General features: G+C 42.8%; 2 protein-coding genes and 1 pseudogene across 3 annotated transcripts in view; 2 read left to right on the top strand and 1 right to left on the bottom strand.

Moving 5' to 3' along the window:
- ATP6V1E1 (ATPase H+ transporting V1 subunit E1) overlaps window positions 1-18,713 on the bottom strand; it is a 79,144-nt gene that overhangs the window by 56,219 nt on the left and 4,212 nt on the right. The gene's annotated exons all lie outside the window — the stretch shown is intronic.
- Window positions 9,432-11,111, top strand: LOC311619933 (elongation factor 1-alpha 1-like; annotated as a pseudogene). Its single transcript has 2 exons — window positions 9,432-9,545; window positions 9,776-11,111. The product of its transcript is annotated as an elongation factor 1-alpha 1-like (transcript).
- LOC311618614 (complex III assembly factor LYRM7-like) lies at window positions 11,834-18,150 on the top strand (the record flags this gene model as incomplete). The annotated part of the gene is made up of 3 exons (XM_084876200.1): window positions 11,834-11,893; window positions 17,520-17,663; window positions 17,918-18,150. The coding sequence occupies 3 exons, from the start codon at window positions 11,834-11,836 to the stop codon at window positions 18,008-18,010; spliced, it is 297 nt and encodes a 98-aa protein (XP_084732326.1). The 3' UTR covers window positions 18,011-18,150.

Raw genomic sequence — 18,713 nt, 5'->3', positions numbered from 1 at the left:
AACTCAGATGTGGCTGCCTGCCAGCTCTGTGTTGGTGGAGGTCCCAGCACAGGAATAATAACCTCTGAAAGCACCCCTTTTTGGCAGAAAGCCTTCCCCAATTTCCTGTCCCAATGCCAGTCAAGTTCCTCCCTATACGTGTCCAGGTTCCCCAAAGTTGCTGGTGCTGTAGCTCAGAGCAATCAAGTACAAGTACTTTTGTGTGCCAGCCCTTTAAAAGGAAAAACTGCGTCTCAATCAGCGTGCATCTCACTCAAACACAATCGGGGGTTTTTACAGTTGTAAAAACCATCTCTGGAACTCTGAGTTGGGGGTCTGGTGTGCTGTTGGGACCGCCTACTTCTCATAGGTGCCCTCCATAGAGATGATCTTGCTCCCGATTAAAAAACACAGCACACATGAGTGTTAGACCAGTGTGTTCAATGTCTGTGCCTCTAATAGTCACAATGAGCTTTCTTCTGTACTTCTCTTGTTGTAGGACTTCCAATCAGTCAGCTTTCAGGTAGTTCTGAATGATGGTTGTTCTGTTTTTTAGTTGTAATGCTAATGTATGTGGTTGTGGGAGATAGCACATACCCGCATTTACCTATGCTATCTTGGTTCCTCTCTGGACAGATCTTCTAGACCAGTGTTTCTCAAAGTGTGGTACGCGTACCCCCAGGGGTACGGGAAGAGTTTGGTGGGGATATGTTTAGCTGCGCCTAATTCTATGTTTTCATGAGTACGAGGGGTACTCAGCATTACGAAAATTATTGAAGGGGTACACATATGTCAAAAGTTTGGAAAACACTGTTAGACAAAAAATCAACAAGAAAACAGTGACCCTAAATGACACACTGGGTCAGATAGAATTAATTAACATTTTCAGGACATTTCTCAGCAAAGCTGAAGAATAATCATTTTTAATAAAATGCACATGGGTCATTCTCAAAGTTAGACCACATGCAAAACAGAAAACAAGTCTCTACAAGTTCAAGAAGATTGTAATAATATCACAATGGAATAAAATTAGAAATCAACTATAGCAAAAATACTCAGGTATATTCAAACACATGGAGACTAAGTAGCATATTGTTAAACAATGCATGGGTTACCAATGAGATCAAGCAAGAAATCAAAAACTTCCTGGAAATAAATTAAAATGAACAAACAACACAAAATCTATGGGACAAAGGGAAAACAGTCTTGAGCAGGAAGTTCATAGCACTATAGACCTACCAGAAAAAAGCAAAAAATTAAAAATAAACTATTTAACCACACAACTTAAAGAATTAGAAAGAGAACAACAAGAAGACCCCAGTCGTTAGAAGGAAGGAAACAATAAAGATTAAAGCAGAAATAAATGATAGACTAAAAAACAAAGTCCATGACACCAAGAGCTGGATTTTTGAAAAGATAAACAAGATTGATGAGCCTCTAGCTAGACTCATCAAGAACCAGAGAGAGGACCCAAATAAACAAAATCAGAAACAAAATCAGTGAAGTAATAACACAGAAATACAAAGGATAGCAAAAAATAAAAATACTACAAATGACTATATCTCAACAAACTGGACAACCTGGACAAAATGAATATAATCCTAGAAAAATATAATCTTCCAAAACCCAATCAGGAAGAATCAGAAAACCTAAATAGGCCAATAACTACTGGTGAAATTGAAGTAGTAATAAAAAATAAAAAATAAATAAAAAAAAACCTTTCAGCAGACAAAAGCCCCTGGTCTGGATGGCTTCACAGGGGAGTTTTACCAAACACTCAAAGAAGAATAACCACTATCCTCCTCAAACTATTCCAAAAAATTCAAGAGGAAGGAACATTTCCAAACCTAGCAAGCAGTATCATAATTCCAAAAACCTGATAAAAACACTTCAAAGAGAATTATAGGATAATCATAGAATAGTATAACTAGATAACATGAAATTCATGCATGGAGGGGGGGGGGGGGGAAATGTGTGTCCCTCAGCCCAGCCTGCATCCTCTCCAATCCAGGACTGCTGGCTCCCAACTGCTTGCCTGCCTGCCTGCCTTCCTGATTGCCCCTAACTGTTTCTGCCTGCCAGCCTGAAAATCCACTCCCCTGCCAGCCTGACTGATGCCTAATTGCTCCCCTGCAGCCTGTTTGCCACTAACTGCTGTCCCCTGCAGGCCTGGTCACCCCTAACTGCCCTCCCCTGCAGGCCTGGCCCCTCCAACTGCTCTCCACTGCAGGCCTGGGTCCCCCCAAACTGCCCTTCCCTGCAGGCCCAGTCACCCCCAACTTCCCTCCTCTGCGGGCCTGGTCACCCCTAACTGCACTCCCCTGCAGGCTTGATCACTCCCAACTGCCCTCCCTTGCAGGCCTGGTCAGTCCCTCCCAACTGCCCTCCTCTGCTAGCCTTCTTATGGTAGCCATCTTGTGTCCACATGGGGGCAGATCTTTGACCACATTGGGGCAGCCATCTTGTGTGTTGGAGTGATGGTCAATCTGCATATTACTCTTGTATTAGATAGGATAGAGGCCTGGTGCATGGGTGGGGACCAGCTGAAGGGTGTCCTGGATCGGTGGGTGTTCCCTTGGAGTGTGGACTGGCCTGGGCGAGGGACCTGTGGTGGCTTGCAGGCCAACCACGCCCCCCAATGACCCAAGAGGAGGCCCTGGTATCTGGGTTTTATTTATCTTCTACAATTGAAACTTTATAGCCTGGAGCAGAGCCAAGCCTCTTGCTTGCTCCGTGTGGCAGCCATTTCTGTTGGGATTTATGTATCTTCTATAATTAAAACTTTGTAGCCTGGAATGGAGCCAAGGCAAACCAGGGCTTCAGAAGCTTGGTTTCCTCCATTGCCTGGGGCAAACCTAGTCTCCTGCTCTTTCCAGCTCCGTGGCTGCCACCATTTCTGTTTGGATTTATTTCTCTTCTATCATTGAAAAATTGTAGCCTTGAGTGGAGGCCTAGGCCAGCAAGGGAAGGCAGAAAGCTTGGCTTCCTCCAAGCCTCCCTCCTGCTCTCTGTAACCGCAGCCATCTTGGTTGCATTTATTTGCATATTTGCTCCTGATTGGCTGGTGGGAATGGCTTGTGAGTATAACAGAGATATGGTCAATTTGCATATTACTCTTCTATTAGATAGGATATCCCTGATGATCAAGATGCTAAAATCCTCAACGAAATATTAGGAAACTATAGACTACGTACATGGATTTTTGCACATTGAAAGCAAATTAATTAAGTTAGCTGGGTGGGGCGGGAATGGGCAAAACAGGCCAGAGACACCCTGGAGCTAACCTCCCACAGTTCCTCCCTGGATGCCCACACCTTGGGAGGCATTGGGACTCAAGGGGTATCTGCAAAGTGAACAGGATCTCTCCAGCAAGTAGGATTCCTTAGCCTGGCCTATGGTGATTGGGCCAAAACCAGCAGTCCAACATCCCTCAAGGGGTCCTCAAGTGTGCAAGGGCACTCTACAAAGCTGTTGTCGCTTGGCAGCTACTGCATTGAGCGTCTGCCCTTAGTGGTCAATGTGCATCATACCTACCTGCTAGTAGGCCTGTCACTTACATTGTGACCAGCAATACATTAAAAGGATTCAGCAATACATTAAAAAGACCACATGTCATGACTAAATAGTTTTCTGCCATGATTTCTTCAAATATCTTCTCTATGCCTGTCTCTCTGCCTCTTCTGGCACACCTATTCTGTTATATTTTATTTTATTTTTTATTTTTTTTATTCTGTTATATTTTAAAATGTCCCACAGCTCTCTTAAGCTGTCCTCCTGTTTTTTAATTGTTTTTCCTTTTTGGTTCTCTGACTGACATTTTCAGCTCCTTCTAATTCACTGATTCGATCCTCAGCTTCCCCTAATCTGCTATTTCTTCCAATGTGTTCTTTATTTGTATTGTGACATTCTTTCTCTCAGACTTTTCTTTTTTCATAGTTACTACATCCTTTTTTCATGCTATTCATCATTATTCTGAACTCTTATTCAGATAAATTTCTTATCTCTACTTCATTTATCTCTTCTTCTGGAGAATTTTCTAGTTCTTTCATTTGGAGGTTGTTTCTTTGTCTCCTCATTTTGGCTGTTTGGGTTTGTGACTATGTATTAGGACAGTAGTCACCAACTGGGGGTCTGTGAAGTCTGAATGGTTGGCAGTTGCTGGTTTAAGAAAACCTTTGGAGTAGCAGTCACCAACCGGTGATCCATGGACCACTGGTGGTTCATGAGGTCTGAAAGATTGGTAACCACTATATGAAGTAGCTCCTCTACACCTCTCAATCTCTAAAGCAGGACAGTGTTAAAGCCGTTTCTGGTTAATTAGATCAGGCAAAGACTCAAATCCTCCAGAGACCACTTCTGTCTACAGACAGATTGGATTCTGACTTTAAATGTCCTGCAGGTAATTATCCACAGGTTTGGTGAGAGGTTTTTTTGTTTGTTTGTTTGTTTGTTTTGTTTTGTTTTGTTTCTTCCAATGGGGTAGGGAAGTTGCTTCTTCCTGTAGGTTAATTGTTATTTATAATCTCTTAAGTGGCCTCAGAGCAAAATGTTTTCCAATATGGTGTGTCAACTGTCTTCTCCCCAGGCAAGGCAAATGTCTAGGTGGGAAAGATCTCCTCCTCTGTGTGAGGGAATGACTCAGTCAGGAAACTTGGGGTGTCTGCCTTCTAAGCTCTATTCCCAGAGTCTCCAGTCCTGGCTTCTGCTCTCACAGCTCCAGTCCACTTCACCCTTTCTCTACCGGGGCACAAGTTAGGTTGCCCCACAGAGAATTTAGTGTATTTGCCCTTTAAGAGGGTGCCTGAGTTTTCAGCGCTCATTCCTTGGCAGACAGCACCCCGCTGCTTTTCACAGCCAGAGGCTACGTGGGTATCCTCCTCAGTTTTTGTGCTCTCTGCTGAGGACCCCAGCTTGGGGACTAGATCCCAGAGTTCTCAGTGGCAACCCCACCCCCCCCCCCCAAGCTGATATTTTTCTGAGACTTCAATTGTTGTCTGTTGGTGCCCAGCCAGCCCTTTCACACCTCCACCCCTCATACTAGTCTCTATACAGTCACCACTTTCAGTCCTCAGGTATCAGGGTTCTCCCCTGCAAGTTTTCTGTTGAGTGTTCAGGAAGTTTTTCTGTGTTTTAGTTGTAATACCAGTTTGTTCCTGGGAGTATGCCTGTGCAGCATCCGCTTACTCTGCACCATTTTTAATCTCCCCTCCCAAGTGGAATTTATTCCAGGGATGCAAGACTAGTACAATATTTATAAATCAATAAATGTGATACATCACATAAACAGACTGCAAGACAAAAATCATATGATCATTATCAATTGATGCAGAAAAATAATTCCACAAAATCCAACAGTGCTTTTTGATAAAATTCTCTGCAAAGTGGGGGTACATGGATCATACCTCAATATAATAAAAGCCATATATGATAAACCTACAGCCAGAATCATACTCAATGTACAAAAACTAAAACCATTTCCCCTAAGAACAGGAACAAGACAGAAATGTCCACTTTCACCAGTTTTGTCCAACACAATACTGGAAGTCCTAGCCACAGGAATCAGACAAGGAGAAATAAAAGACATCCAAATTGGAAAGGAGGTAATAAAACTGTCATTATTTGCACATGGCATAATAGTGTACATAGAAAACCCTAAAGACTCCATCAAAAAACTACTAAATTTAATAAATTCAACCATGTAGCAGTATACAAAATTAACACCCAGAGTTCTATAGCATTTTAAACATCAATAATAAACTTTCAGAAAGAGAAAACAAAAATCCCATTTACCAGTGCAACAACAAAAATAAGATACTTAGAAATAAATTTAACCAAGAGGGTAAAAGACTTGTACAGGACATTGAAAAAAGATTGAGGAAGATGGAAACAAGTGGAAGAAAATACTGTGTCATGGATTGGTAGAATCAACATCATTAAAATGTCCATACTACCCAAAGAAACCCATAGATTCAATGCAATCCCTTTTAAAATACCAAAACAGAGCGGCCAGGCCTGGAGCGGCCGGGCCCAGAGCAGCCGGGTCTGGTGTGGCCAGGCCCGGAGCAGCAGCTGCCAGGCTGGGAGTGGCCAGGCCCGGAGCAGCGGCTGCCAGGCTTGGAGCGGCCAGGCCCGGAGCAGCCGAGTCGGGTGCGGCCAGGCCCGGAGCAGCAGCTGCCAGGCTGGGAGCGGCCAAGCCCGGAGCAGCCAGGTCTGGTGCGGCCAGGCCCGGAGCAGCAGCTGCCAGGCTGGGGGCGGTCAGGCCCGGAGCAGCAGCTGCCAGGCTGGGGGCGGCCAGGCCCGGAGCAGCCGGGTCAGGTGCGGCCAGGCCCGGAACAGCAGCTGCCAGGCTGGGAGGGGCCTGGCCCGGAGCAGCTGGGTCGGGGGAGGCCAGGCCCGGAGCAGCAGCTGCCAAGTCCAGAGCAACTAGGTCGGGAGCGGCAGTGACCAGACCTGGAGCAGCTGGTTGTGGAACAAACCAGAGCAACAGAGGCCAGGCCCAGAGCAGCCAGGCCCGGAACAGCTCGCTTCTCGCCTGCCCCTGCCCCACGGCTGCCTCTCAGACATGGCTGGAAACTTTTGTGGGAACTTGAGGGTCTGCTGAATCAACTGATGAAGGCTTAGATCTGGATGTGTTGAGTTAGTATAGCGCTGGGGTGTTGATCTGTGAGTGCCTTGGGTGGGGCCTGGATGAGGCTGGTTGACCTATTTGGAAATGTCTTTTGTGTAAAGTGTATCATTGGGCATGTGGAGGTATTATTGATATGAGAAAATGCTAAGTAACTGATTTACTATCTGAAAAGGGATTTACTATCGGGGAAAGGGAGGGAGGAAGAGACTGAACATAAACTGTGCACCTATGGATGAGGACAATGGGGGATGGGGAGGGGGCGGAGGGTGGGGTGGGAACCTGGTGGAGGGGGGAAGAAATGAGGAACCTTTGTAATAATATGAACAATAAAGATTGATTTAAAAATAAATAAATAAATAAATAAATAAAATAAAATAAAATAAAATACCAAAACAAATGGGACTACATCAAAATAAAAAGCTTCTGCCCTCAAAAGAAACCATCCACAAAATAACAATGGAGCACATGGTATGGAAGAATATATTTGTCAATGATACATCTGATAAGGAGTTAATCTCCAAAGTATGTAGGGAGCTCATACAATTTAACAAAAGGAAGACAAACAATCCTATATAATAAAGAGCTAATATGTAAATGGTCACCACGCCATCACGGCATAACAGCTCAGACACTCAACACTGGGAAGAGAGGAATGGGGAACAGCCAGGCTGTGGCCTGGGAGAGGGACAAGCCTCTCACTCCACAGTCCTGGGCACCAGTGGCTGCACCTGGGCCTGCAGCCCAGGAGAGGGACAAACTGCCCACCCTGCAGTCCCAGGCACCAGTGCCTGCACCTGCAGCCCAGAAGAGAGACAAGCCACCTGCCCCACAGTCCACTGTGGCTACAGTCGGCCTGAGGAAAGCTGGCCCGGGTCTGGGGTCCCGGGTGCCTATGATCAGCCAGAAGGAGGGAAGCCGGGGTCCCTGGTGCCTGTGACCAGCTGGAGGTGGGAATCCTGAGACTGGGGTGTGTGGCAAAGCAGAGGCAATTAGGGGCGAACAGACAGAGGTGGTTAGGAGCGATCAGTTAGGAGCCAGTGGGCCCAGATTGCAAGAGGCAGTCGGATATCCACCAAGGAGTTCTGGATTGAAGAAGGTGCAGGCCTGGCTGGGAACCTCCCCACCCCCGCATGCATGAAATTCCTGCATGGAGCCTCTAGTCTGATTTAAAAACAGCAAAGGGCTTTCTACAAAGTGATATACAGAAGGCCTAGAGATATATGAAAAAAAAATGCTCAAAACCACTAATCATTAAAGTCATTAAGACAACTATGAGAATGGCTATCATTGCCGAAACCAGTTTGGCTCAGTGGATAGAGCGTCAACCTGTGGATTGAAGGGTCCCAGGTTCGATTCTTGTCAAGGGCATGTACCTTGGTTGCGGGCACATCCCCAGTAGGGGGTGTGTAAGAGGCGGCTGATCGATGTTTCTCTCTCATCGATGTTTCTAGCTCTCTATCCCTCTCCCTTCCTCTCTGTAAAAAAAAATCAATAATATATTGTATATATATATATTTTTTAAACGGCTATCATCAACAAATCAACACCTATCAGAATGACTATCATCAACAAATGGACAAACGATTAAGTATTGGTGAGGATGTAGAAACAGAACTCTAATACACTGCTGGTGGGAATGCAGACTGGTGCAGGCACTATCAAAAACAGTATGGAGAGAGATGCAAATCAAAACGACAATGCGGGCCGAAACCGGTTTGGCTCAATGGATAGAGCGTCGGCTTGGGGACTGAAGGGACCCGGGTTCGATTCCGGTCAAGGGCATGTACCTTGGTTGCAGGCATATCCCCAGTAGGGGGTGTGTAAGAGGCAGCTGATCGATGACTCTCTCTCATCGATGTTTCTAGCTCTCTATCTCTTTCCCTTCCTCTCTGTACAAAATCAATAAAATATATTTAAAAAACAAAAACAAAAAACCGACAATGCGGTACCATCTCACACCTGTCAGAATGGCCAACATCAACAAATCAGCAAACGACAAGTGCTGGCGAGGAAGCAGAGAAAAAGGAACCCTCGTGCACTGCTGGTGGGAATGCAGACTGGTGCAACTACTGTGGAGAACAGTATGGAGTTTCATAAAAAAAATTGAAAATGGAACTCCCATTTGACCCAGTAATCCCACTCCTAGGAATATAACCTAAGAAACTAGAAACAACCACCAAAAAGGATATATGCACCCCTATGTTTATAGCAGCACAATCTACAATAGCTAGGATTTGGAAACAGCCTAGGTGCCCATCAGCAGATGATTAGATCAAAAAACTATGGTACATCTACACAATGGAATACTATGCTGCCATAAAAAAGAAGGAATTCTTATCATTTGCAGCAACCTGGATGGAATTGGAGAACATTATGCTCAGTGAAATAAGCCAGTCAATGAGAGAAAAACACCACATGATCTCACTCATTTATGGATAATAAGGAACATTAGAAACTGATGAACAAAAAGATAGATACAGAGACAGTAAAGAAACAGACTGTCAAATTACAGCGGGGAAGGTAGGGAGATATGGGGGAAATAAAGAGATCAACCGAAGGATTTATATGCATGCATATAAGTATAACCAATGGACGCAAAACTCTGGGAAGGGAAGGCATATATGGGAAGGGGGTGGGGGGTGGGGGGATTGGTAAGATATGTATACATATAAAATCTTAATTTAAAAAAATGAGAAAATAAATAAATAAAAGTCTTCCAGATGAGAAAAAAGAAAAGAAAAGAAAACAAAAACAAACAAACAAAAAAACAGTATGGAGTTATCTCAAAAAATTAAATATGGTACTGCCGTTTATTTTCGTAACGGGTTTGACGCCAGAACAAAGGTGTCGTGAAAATCACCATTAACTCAAACCCAAGATGGGAAAGGAAAAGACTCACATCAACATTGTTGTCATTGGCCAAAACCGCTTTGGCTCAGTGGAAGGAGTGTCAGCCTGTGGACTGAAAGGTCCCAGGTTTGATTCTGGTCAAGGGCATGTACCTTGGTTGCGGGCACATCCCCAGGGGGGGTGTGCAGGAGGCAGCTGATCGATGATTCTCTCATCGATGTTTCTAACTCTCTATCCTTCTTACCCTCTGTAAAAAAATCAATAATATATATATATATTTTTAAAATTGTTGTCATTGAACACATAGATTCCGGCAAGTCTACCACTACCGGCCATCTCATCTACAAATGTGGTGGGATCGACAAAAGAATCATGAGGAAATTTGAGGAGGCTGCTGAGATGGGGAAGGGGTCCTTCAAGTATGCCTGGGTCTTAGATAAACTGAAAGTTGAACGGGAGAGAGGTATCACCATTGATATCTCCCTGTGGAAATTCGAGACCAGCAAGTATTATGTGACCATCACTGATGCCCCAGGGCACAGAGACTTCATAAAAAACATGATTACAGGCACATCTGAGGCCGACTGTGCTGTCCTGATTGTTGCTGCTAGTGTTGGTGAATTTGAAGCAGGCATCTCCAAGAATGGACAGACCCGTGAGCATGCCCTTCTCGCCTACACACTGGGTGTGAAACAGCTGATGGTTGGTGTTAAAATGGATTCCACTGAGCCACCCTACAGCCAGAAAAGATACAAGGAAATTGTTAAAGAAGTCAGCACCTACATTAAGAAAATTGGCTACAACCCTGACACAGTAGCATTTGTGCCAGTTTCTGGTTGGAATGGTGACAACATGCTGGAGCCAAGTGCTACTATGCCTTGGTTCAAGGGATGGAAGGTCACCGTAAAGATGGCAATGCCAGTGAAACCACACTGCCTGAAGCTCTGGATTGCATCCTTCCACCAACTCGTCCAACTGACAAGCCCCTTCGCCTGCCCCTTCAGGATGTCTATAAAATTGGTGGTATTGGTACTGTCCCTGTGGGCAGAGTGGAGACTGGTGTTCCAAGCCCAGCATAGTGGTCACCTTTGCTCCAGTCAACGTTACAACTGAAGTAAAGTCTGTTGAAATGCACCATGAAGCTCTGAGTGAAGCTCTTCCTGGGGACAATGTGGGCTTCAACGTCAAGAACGTGTCTGTCAAAGATGTTCGCCGTGGCAATGTGGCTGGTGACAGCAAAAATGATCCACCAATGGAAGCAGCTGGCTTCACAGTTCAGGTGCTTATCCTGAATCATCCAGGCCAGATCAGTGCTGGATATGCACCTGTGCTGGATTATCACACAGCTCACATTGCTTGCAAATTTGCTGAGCTGAAGGAGAAGATTGATCGTCGTATTGGGAAAAAGCTGGAAAATGGCTCCAAGTTTTTGAAATCTGGTGATGCTGCCATCATTGATATGATTCCTAGCAAGCCCATCTGTGTTGAGAGCTTCTCTGACTACCCTCCTCTGGGCCGATTCGTGGTTCGTGATATGAGACAGACAGTTGCTGTGGATGTCATCAAAGCAGTGGACAAAAAGGCAGCTGGAGCTGGCAAGGTCACCAAATCTGCCCAGAAAGCTCAGAAGGAAAAATGAATATTATTCCCAACACCTGCCACCCCAGTCTTATCAGTGGTGGAAGAAGGTCTCAGAATGTTTGTCTCAATTGGCCATTTAAGTTTAATAGTAAAAGACTAGTTAATGATTACAGTGCATGTAAAACCTTCAGAAGGAAAGGAGACTGTTTTGTGGACTATTTGGTTCTTTTGTGTGTGTGGCAATTTTTAACTTATTAGTTTTTAAAATCAGTACTTTTTTTTTTTAAATATATTTTATTGATTTTGTACAGAGAGAAAGGGAGAGAGATAGAGAGTTAGAAACATCGATGAGAGAGAGTCATCGATCAGCTGCCTCTTGCACACCCCCTCCTGGGGATATGCCCGCAACCAAGGTACATGCCCTTGACCGGAATCGAACCCGGGACCCTTCAGTCCCCAAGCCGACGCTCTATCCATTGAGCCAAACCGGTTTCGGCTAAAATCAGTACTTTTTAATGGAAACAAGATGACCAAAAATGTGTCACAAAATTTTGAGACCCATTAAAATACAAAGTTTAACTCATGAGAAACCTGTGTGTTCTTTTGGTCAACACTGTAATTTTCTGTTTTACTACTTAGGTAAAAGGCTTCAGAATTGCCCATGACCTATTTCCAGTGTTATATCTGCTGATAAACTTAACAATTGGATAGTTCTGTTAACATTTTTTTCCTGGGTGGGAACTTTGGGGGTTTTTTTGTGGGAATTTTTTTTCCCACTGAATCACCTGTCTCTTCATGGTAAAAGCTATGGGAAAGGGGGAGTCTGTTGGTGTAACACTAAATAGGTTAGGACAGGTAAGCAAAGAGTAACTAAGAGTAACCCAGGCATACTTGAAGGACCCCTTCCCCATCTCAGCAGCCTCAAATTTCTCCTAAGCTAGTTTCTAAAGGCCAAATTCTGTAAAGGCCATGTGTTAACATAAAATTTTGTAGTTACATCAATATTGAGTAAATTTGTTGGTATGTCAAATTTTAGCTTTCCAGTTTTACTGGAATGTGAATTCACATTTACAAATGTTGAGGTAGTTTAAGAACCTTAAGCGAGGTTTGAATAGTATTGAGCACTATCTTGCTGCAGTTATTATATCCAAATTCTAGGAAAAATAAATTGATGCTGGAAAAATAAATAAATAAATAAATAAATAAATAAATAAGGAACTGCCATTTGACCCAGTGATCCCACTTCTAGGAATATATCATAAGAAACACAAAACCCTAATCAGAAGGAATATGTGTTCAAAGCAGGGCAATTTACAATAGGTAATAAGATTTGGAAATAGCCCAAGTGCCCATCAGGAGATGAGTAGATATAAAAGGTCTGATACATTTACATAAGGGAATACTACACAGCTGTAAAAAAGAAAGAACTCTTACCATTTACAGCATCATGGATGGACCTGAAGAATATTATGCTAACTGAAATAAGCCAGTCAGAGAAAGAAAAGTATCACATGATCTCACTCATATGTGGAATCTAATGAAAAAAATAGATCCAGAGACATAGAAGCATGAACAGACTGTGGAACCTCAGATGGAAGGCAGAAAAAAGAGGGGTGGGAAGAGATCAACCAATGAACTTGTATGCATATATTCATAACCCATGGGTCAAATAGTATGGTAAAAGCCTAGGGTAGTGGGCAAGGATGTGCAAGAAGAGGCCAATGGGGATAAAAGGGAACATATGCAATATTTTCAACAATAAAGATTTTTTTAATGCTTAAAAAGAAATACAAATTGGTTGTTATAGAATAGCCATGAGGATGTAAAGTACAGCATAAGGAATAGAGTCAACAATATTGTAATATCTATTTATGGTGTCAGATGGGTGGGAGATTTATCAGGATAATCACTTATCAAGTACTGTAATGCCTAATCACTGGGGTATACACCTGGAGCTAATATAATTATGTACGTTAACTGGAATTGAAAAATGATTTTAAAATGGAAAAAAAGATTTTAAAATGGAAAAAAATTTTAAGAATAAGATGAGGGGAATTAAAGAATATACAAGCAACACAGCTAATCAAATTCACTGGTGGTTTCATTTCAAAGGGGTCCACCTAAAAGAAGAAAGTGAAATTTCTAAAAAAGCAGTTGGGAGGAACAACCAAGATGGCGGCATAGGTAAACACCTGTATTTGCTGCCTCTCACAACCACATCAAAACTCCAACTAAAAGACAAAACAAATATCATCCAGAACCACAGGAAAGCTGGTTGAGTGGAAGTTCTACAACTAGAAGGAAATAAAAAAAAAATGCATTGAGATGGTAGGAGGTGCGGAAGTGCAGAGGTACAGAGGTGTGTGAAACGGGTTGTCAACTGGGTGCACTGTTGTTTTTTTTCAACTGGGTATAAGCTCCCGATTGCTATGATCTCCAATTCCAGATGAGACTCTGGAGACCCAGACTCATACGGGGAGAAACTAGATTGTCTGACATCAGGCCAGAATACGAGGGCAGCTTTCTCTCAGATATGCTCACAGTGATGACTGTTCCTACACTGGACCGTGGCACACAGAGACCCGGGGACATCTCCGGGGCAGGGTGGACTGGCAGTCATTGGTGTTTGCTCCACCCTGGTGATCCCCTGAAACCCCGCTCCTCCCAATTTACAACCCCACCCAAGCTGTATACAGCGGCTTTTGCATATGAATGGCCTGTCCCTCTTGCAACCTAAAACCTAACAAACTGCAGCTGGGTCAGAGAGCTCCAAAGTTTCCAAAAGGAAACCTAAGGCCCTGCAGCAAATCCTGCATTGCTTCACAGCTTGGCCTCATCTGGGCACTTCCAAACCCCAAAGAGGAATCTGCAGATCTCTCTGTAGCTCTTGCTGGCTGGCCTCAGGCAGTGGCTGACTTTACACCTCCTTGAAAATCCAAGAGCCAGTGTACCCAGTGGTCAGTGAGACCATACCAGATTACAACTCTTCATATCCATAAGTGATAACACTCAAGGGGCAGACTCAGTGAGCACCAAAGCCTGCCTCATAAGGGTGTCCCCAGCACAGCAGTTCTCCCATTGTAGAGACAGCTAGTGCTCAAAGCCAATTGACCTGGAGGTCAATTCCTCCCAGTAATACCAACAACAATTAAGGCTTAACTTCAAGACTGTGTACACAGCCCACAAAGGGGTGCACTAAGAGTGTCTACCTCAGGTAACTGGGGAGTCTAAGCCACTGGGCCCTATAAGACACCTACCACACAAGGTCACCCTATCAACACACGAAAGCAGCCAAAATGTGGAGACAAAGAAATATGTCACAAATGAAAGAAATGGAGGGAAGCAAAACCAAGAAATGGAGGGAAGCAAACTACTGGATATAGAGTTTCAAAACCAAAGAAATGGAGGGAAGCAAACTACTGGATATAGAGTTTCAAAATCACTCAAGAATCTTCTAAAAATCTCCAAGAAATTAAGTGAGACCCTCAAAGATATGAAAAAAGACCAATCAGAAATTAAGCATACACTGACTGAAATAAAGACTAATATACAAAGATCCAACAGCAGACTAGATGTCCCAAGAATCAATTCAAAGATTTGAAATACGAAAAAGCAAAAACTATCCAACCAGAAAAGAAAAAAGTATCCAAAAATATGAAGATAGTGTAAAGAGCCTCTAGGATAACTTCAAGTGTACCAACATCAGAATTATGTGGGTGCCAGAAGAAGAAAGAGATCAAGATAATGAAACCTATTTAAAGAAATACTGACAGAAAACTTCCCCCACCTGGTGAAAGAAATAGACTTAAAAGTCCAGGAAGCGCACAGAACCATAAACAAGAGGAATCCAAAGAGGACCACGCCAAGACACATGATAATTAAAATGCCAAGGGAAAAAGATAAAGAGAGAATCTTAAAAGCAGCAAGAGAAAAACAGTTAGCTACCTACAAGGGAGAACCCATATGACTGTCAGCTGATTTCTCAACAGAAATTATGCAGGCCAGAAGGGAATGGCAAAAAATATTCAAAGTGATGAATAGCAAGAATGTACAACCAAGATTACTCTACCCAGCAAAGCTATCATTTAGAATTGAAGATCAGATAAAGAGCTTCACAGATAATAAAAAGCTAAAAGAATTCATCAATGCCAAACCAGTATTATATGAAATGCTGAAGGGTATTCTTAAAGAAGAGGAAGAAGAAAAAAAGACAAAAATTATGGTCAAAACTGGTTTGGCTCAGTGGATAGAGCGTCAGCTTGCAGACTGAAACATGCCAGGTTCGATTCCGGTCAAGGGCATGTACCTTGGTTGTGGGCACATCCCCAGTAGGGGGGTGTGCAAGAGGCAGCTGATCGATGATTCTCTCTCATCGATGTTTCTAATTCTGTATCCCTCTCTCTTCCTCTCTGTAAAAAATCAATAATATATTTTTTTAAAAAGACAAAAATTATGAACAACCAAGTGACAACATATCTATCAACAAGTGAATCTAAACATCAAGTGAATAAAAAATCTGATGAACAGAATAAACTGGTGAATACAATAGGATCAGGGACATAGAAAGGGAGTGCATTTACAATTCTTGTGGGGGAAAGATGTGGGTGGTATGGGAAGAGGCTGGACAAAAATTGTACACCTATTGCCGGGACCAGTTTGGCTCAATGGATAGAGCATCGGCTTGGGGACTGAAGGGTCCCGGGTTCGATTCCGGTCAAGGGCATGTACCTTGGTTGCGGGCATATCCCCAGTAGGGGGTGTGCAGGAGGCAGCTGATAGATGACTCTCTCTCATCGATGTTTCTGGCTCTCTATCTCTCTCCCTTCCTCTCTGTACAAAATCAATAAAATATATTTTAAAAAAAAAATTGTACACCTATGGATGAGGAGAGTGGGGGGGGGGGGGGGAGATGAAGGCAGAGGGTGGAGTGGGAACCAGGTGGAGGCAGCTATGGGAGGAGAAAAGAGGAACAACTGTAATAATCTGAACAATAAAGATTTATTATTAAAAAATATATATTTTGTGTGTCTTTATTCCTTTTTCATTTTCTTTTGTGCTGAGGCGGGGGGGGGGGGGAGGAGAACAACTGTAATAATCTGAATAAAGATTTAAAAAAAAAAAAAAAGCAGTTGCACTGGTCATTATGCTCAGTGGTTAGATGGAGGGTTTGAGTATCCATTAAGGGCATGTAACTGGATTGTGGGTTCACTCTCTGCCCCGTCAGTTAGGGCACGTGTAGGAGGCAAATATGTCTCTCTCCCTCTTCCTCTTTCTCTCCTCCCCGCTTCCATTTTCCCTTTGAAAATCAGTGGAAAAAATATCCTCAGATGAGGATTAACAACAGCAAAAAGCAGCTGATTGTCTTTTTTTTTTTTTTAATCTTCACCCGAGGATATTTTTTCCACTGACTTTTTGAGAGTGGAAGGGAGGGAGGAGGTGGAGAGAGAGAACAATGATGTGAGAGGGACAAATCAATTAGTGCCCTCCCCTTCGCACCCCAACTGGGGCGATGATCAAACCTGCAACTGAGATATGTGTTCTTGCCTAGGAAATGAACCCTTGACCTTTTGGTCTTCGGGCCTAAAAGCTAACCAGTGAGCTAAACAGACCAGAGCAGCTTTTATCTTTTAAACCACTGTAACTTCAATAAAACACAAAAAAGAAAAAACACACTGTAACTTCTGAACATGGAACTGCCACCATAGCAGTTGCTCAATAAATATTGGTGCATGAATGGAATATGTTCATAGTTTCAAGCCTTCTAAAATATCTCCAAGTATTTTATAGAGTTTAACAATCCAGAAACATTTCCAACTTCTCCATGTTTTCCAACTTCTCCATGTAACACAAGATACCATAAATCTAAGGTACACATAGGTGTACAAAAGTGAGTTAAGATTTGTTTCACAAGAATGTAAACATTCTTAACACTACTGAGCTATACACGTAAAAATGTTTAAGATGGCTCTAGCCGGTTTGATTCAGTGGTTAGGGAGTCGGCCCACAGACTGAAGGGTCTCAGGTTTGATTCTGGTCAAGGGCACATACTTAGTAGGTTGTAACCTCGATCCCCAGCTCTGGTGGGGAGCCTGTGGGAGGCAACCAATCAATGTGTCTCTTTCACATAGAAATTTTTCTGTCTCAACCCCTCCCACTCTCTCTAAAAATAAATGGGGGAAAATGTCTTTGGGTGAGGCTTAACAACAACATAAAAAGGTTAAGATGGTAAATTTTATGTGATGTGTTTTATAAAATTTTTAAACAGTGACTTAAGAAAACCCTATGGGATCAATGTCTTAAAGAAAATATACAGTATGGTTTAGAAGAAAAAAAACTTTTAATAAAAAATTTTTGGAGCTATCCCACTCTTGATGATCAAAATAAGTATGATAATTAGAGCTTATTTTAAAAGTAACACAATACTGGGGTCCACTCGTCCCCTGGAGAAGTAGCCACCACTGTGAGGAGACATGGTTAGGAGGGTGGAGGAACCAAGGTTTTACAGCTCTTTAAAACATTGCACAGGACCAGACAGCAAGTTTTAAAAAATAATACCAGAGCATTAAAAGCAGCCAGAATAAAAATAAAGAATTCAAAAGTAATAAAAATGTGCCTTACCCGGTTTGGCTCAGTAGACTGAGCATCAGCCTGCAGACTGAAGGGTCCCAGGTTCAATTCTGGTCAAGGGCACATGCCCAGGTTTCAGGCTCAATCCCCAGTTAGGGGCAGCCAATCAATAATTCTTTCTCATCACTGATGTTTCTCTCTCTCTCTCTCTCCCTCTCCTTTCCTCTCTGAAATCAATAAAGATATGTTTTTAAAAAATTAATAAAAATGAAGCTTCTCCTAAGAAAATAGAAGAGCTAATAAAAAAGAATCGTTATGGAATTGTTACTCAGAACATCTGTTATACAAGGTATTCACACAAATCACAGTACACTGAAATTGGTCCCTAGGAAATACCTTTTATAGAAAATGTGCCACTGAATTTTTTAGGATAAAATCAAGTTTTTGTGACTTTTTATTTAAAAATATATAACTGCAACAAAATTCTGGAAATGCAGATATTTTCCTCTGAATTGGCATGTTGAAAATGAGTCAATTATAGTTTTATAATTAAATTTAACATTAAAAGGATAATGCTGAAAACTGCAGGCCAGAGCTAAGAATTTCTAAAGAAAACATTAGATATTTAATTTTCATTGAAAATCAAAACTTTACAAACTGATATAAATGCTTAGGGAAACATATTATACTAGAGGCCCAGTGCATGAAATCAATGCACAGGGTGGAGGGGGGGGGGGTCCCTAAGCCTGGCCTGCACCCTGCACCCTCTCGCAATCCAAGACCTCTGGAAGGATGTCCAATTGCCAGTCGCACATCCCTCTTGCAATCCAGGACCACTGGCTCCTAACCACTTGCCTGCTTGATTGACCCTAACTGATCACCTGTCTATCTGATCACCCCTAACCGCCTCTGTCTCGGCCCCTGCCACAGCAGCTTCGTCCAGGAAGTCATTTGGCTGTCCAGTCTAATTAGCATGTTACACTTTTATCATTATTGATTTTACTTCTCTTTAACCTAGATGAGCATTTTGGTCTTACCATAACTATTTGAGAATGCCGTATTTTGACAAGTTGATGGGTTTTCCTCCTATGTGAAATGAAAACTATTA

This window comes from Pipistrellus hanaki (assembly GCF_964339955.1).
Source record: "Pipistrellus hanaki genome assembly, chromosome: 3".
NCBI lineage: Eukaryota > Metazoa > Chordata > Mammalia > Chiroptera > Vespertilionidae > Pipistrellus > Pipistrellus hanaki.
The sequence above is the reverse complement of the archived record's forward strand: the minus strand, read 5'-3'. Positions and strand labels throughout refer to the sequence as shown.